Source organism: Puccinia triticina, chromosome 6A (genome assembly GCF_026914185.1).
Source record: "Puccinia triticina chromosome 6A, complete sequence".
In the NCBI taxonomy this organism is placed as follows: domain Eukaryota; kingdom Fungi; phylum Basidiomycota; class Pucciniomycetes; order Pucciniales; family Pucciniaceae; genus Puccinia; species Puccinia triticina.
Window position 1 is genome coordinate 4,559,660 of NC_070563.1, and position 2,794 is coordinate 4,562,453.

Genomic DNA, 2,794 nt, shown 5'->3' on the forward strand with positions numbered 1-2,794 from the left:
CTAATTTCAAGGGAACCAATCACTAAAGTCTATGTTCAACCATCACATCATCAGCGTGATGGTATAAGCCTGGAATGCAGTTGAAAAAATGTCAGGGGAAGACATGCTAGAGCTAAGAGGCACATTTCAAGTCATTTGGAATTCTCACTTAATCCAAGTTTATTAAAGACAGCAAAACATAGAATTCAGGATCAAGGGTTCCCCCTATAATTGGGCACATAAACAAAAAAAATGACCACTAACAATTTTACAAGATTCACAAACACTAAGCTCTAAATACAAATTAACACAATTCTTTTTTTTGTGAATTGTCCCTTCCTGCCTAGCAGGTTTAAAATACAAAACACGGATGACCCCCAGCGCGCGCAGTGAAGGCATTATGCAAAGGGGGGCCAACAATTTTAGCCCCTCAAACTGCGCAAGTGCAACAGGGGAGGGGGCAAGGACAAACCGCACGCTGGAAGTACAGCGGCAGAGGACGCCTGGGGAATATTGTAACACAAGAGCAGCCCCCCTTTTATACACCTGTGAACACCCTCCCCACCCCCCCTACAGGCATACACCACACTGCGGCTCAGTCCCTCCCCACCCACCCCAATACGCCAAAAAATTAAAATGTCCAGGATGTCTGGAAAGTCTGAAATGGCACCATTCTGAGGCCAAATTCTCGCCAAGTCCTTTGTATGGAATGACCCCTTGCCCCAACCATATCACCCCCGCCAAAGTCCAAATCATCAGTTGACCCCTGCACATCTCCTCTTAACACCTAGCACCAACTCACATCACTCGGCATAATGACCCTTACACATCAATAATATGTATGTAGCATTCCTCATCACACCATAGTAACACACAACTTGTACATGATAATAAAAACCTACTTGCTACAGTTTGATCCAACAATAATTGAGTTATGCTTCATCAAAATTGGTATCGGTACTAGCAGCCAAGTCCTTGCCCTTTTCCTAATCAATCAAGGACTCATTTCTTGCTCAATGAGCGCTCCCCTTTCCTACTCACATCTACATATCAGCCATATCACCTTCTAGGCTTCTCCTCAGCAGGCCAAAATGGGTACATGCCATGTCACAACCAAGACAATTTGGTGCACACCCTCCCCATTGTGTATGATTATGACTCTTATATGGCTTCAAGTCAAGCAGTCAATGTCTTGAGTTTGTCCGCCTCAATTTTTGGTAATGTTGTTCAAAATTTTATTTGTAATTGAACTTGTATTGCACACATACATTTGGGCTGGACACTTGAGTGGGGAGATTTAATGATAAAGGTGAGCAATTGGAAGTAGCAATTTGTATTGTTGCAGAACAGGACAATAATACGTATCTGCTGTATGATGATGAAAATCAAGAACAGCTAGAATCAGCAGATTGATGATAGGGAGGGGAGAAGCAACCAATATTGAAGGACAGGACAACAAAATGTGATCGTTGAGTGTAGGTGTGGTTAGCAAGGAAGCCGCAATGAAGTTAATGCTTCTTGTCATCATGATTCATCTTCTTCCACGTCTCCTGACTCATCTTCACCAGGCATATCAGATGAGTTGTTGTCGTTGCTAGAATCAAGAATCCCAGGCACCTCCTCTTCTTCCTTGCTTGAATTGTCAGGAGTATCCTTCTCATCTGATGTATCAATGGCTGCCCTGGATTTGTAATGGGCCTTTGACTTGCGGGGCTTCTTGCTGCCTGACATGTTCTCAGGCGCAGTTTGCTTTTGTTTGTTGCCCGCGTTTGCAGGCTTGACTGTGGCAGTAGGCTTCATCTTGGCAGCCTTGGAGTTAGCGTTAGAACTTCTTGGCCGTTCCCGCGCCATTGAACTACCTTTACAATGCTGACCCTGTGATTCTTGTACCGCCTCCTGGCTGTCAGGAACGTCCAAAACATCCACCAATTCTGGATCACAACCCACCAAGTCAAACCACCCCTCACCCACTGCCACTAAAAGCCTATGTAGCTCGCCGCTCTTTAATCGGTCCAGCTTGTGGCAGAATTCCTTTGGTGTAACTTGGAGATCATTTTGCTGAACGCGCCACGTCGCGCCAAGGCCTTTGAGTTTTGCAACTGTTGTCACACTGGGCCAACCATTGGCCACATTCCATTGACCATTGGAGGCTTGATCTTCAATCTCATGACACATGATCAGCATCAATACATCACTGGAGCAGTTAAAAGAACTCACTGAGTGCTTTGGCAAGTTGGGGTCTAAGCGCATCAAGGTGCTCAAGTTTGCTACCTATTGGGGACCAAAGATCAAATTTGCAAAATTTTGCCATTAAAAAGATAAAATGTGACAGTTTTGCAACTAAGCACACAGAAAAATTTGATTGTTAATTTTGGTTAGGTACTAACCACGGTTATATTCTGGATATTGGCCTGGAGGCAAATCCTTTTTTCCTTGTCGCTGCTTTTGTGGCTTCTTTGGGGCAGGTGCCGGCCTTCCAGAAACTTTCTCAACAACTTTTTGGCCTTTGACAAAGTCGACAAAATCTACACGTAAGTCTTTCTCTGCAGGAAACATGTCTAGAAAGCAAGTTCCTATGATGCTTCCCCAAGAAGTAATTATTGTTCTTTTTTTGTTCCGCGACGCAAATAGTAGAAGGCCCTCGATTCCATAGGCTTTGCTTAGCTTTCTTAGCTGAAATCCAAATCCAAACAAAATTAGTAATTCAACCAAAAATCATTCAAGGCAATTAAATCTAAACTCGGCTCACATCCAATATTGTTTTGTTGGCCCATCAGTCGGGTTTCATGTTGATATAAGACCTTTTCTTATGGCC

At 43.8% G+C, this 2,794-nt stretch overlaps 1 protein-coding gene across 1 annotated transcript; it reads right to left on the bottom strand.

The window, feature by feature from the left end:
* Positions 1–1,503: 1,503 nt before the first annotated feature.
* Positions 1,504–2,535, bottom strand: PtA15_6A549 (uncharacterized protein; the record flags this gene model as incomplete). The annotated part of the gene is made up of 3 exons (XM_053170266.1): positions 1,504–2,135; positions 2,197–2,250; positions 2,367–2,535. 3 exons carry the CDS (start codon positions 2,533–2,535, stop codon positions 1,504–1,506), a joined length of 855 nt encoding a protein of 284 aa, XP_053021475.1.
* Positions 2,536–2,794: the final 259 nt, after the last annotated feature.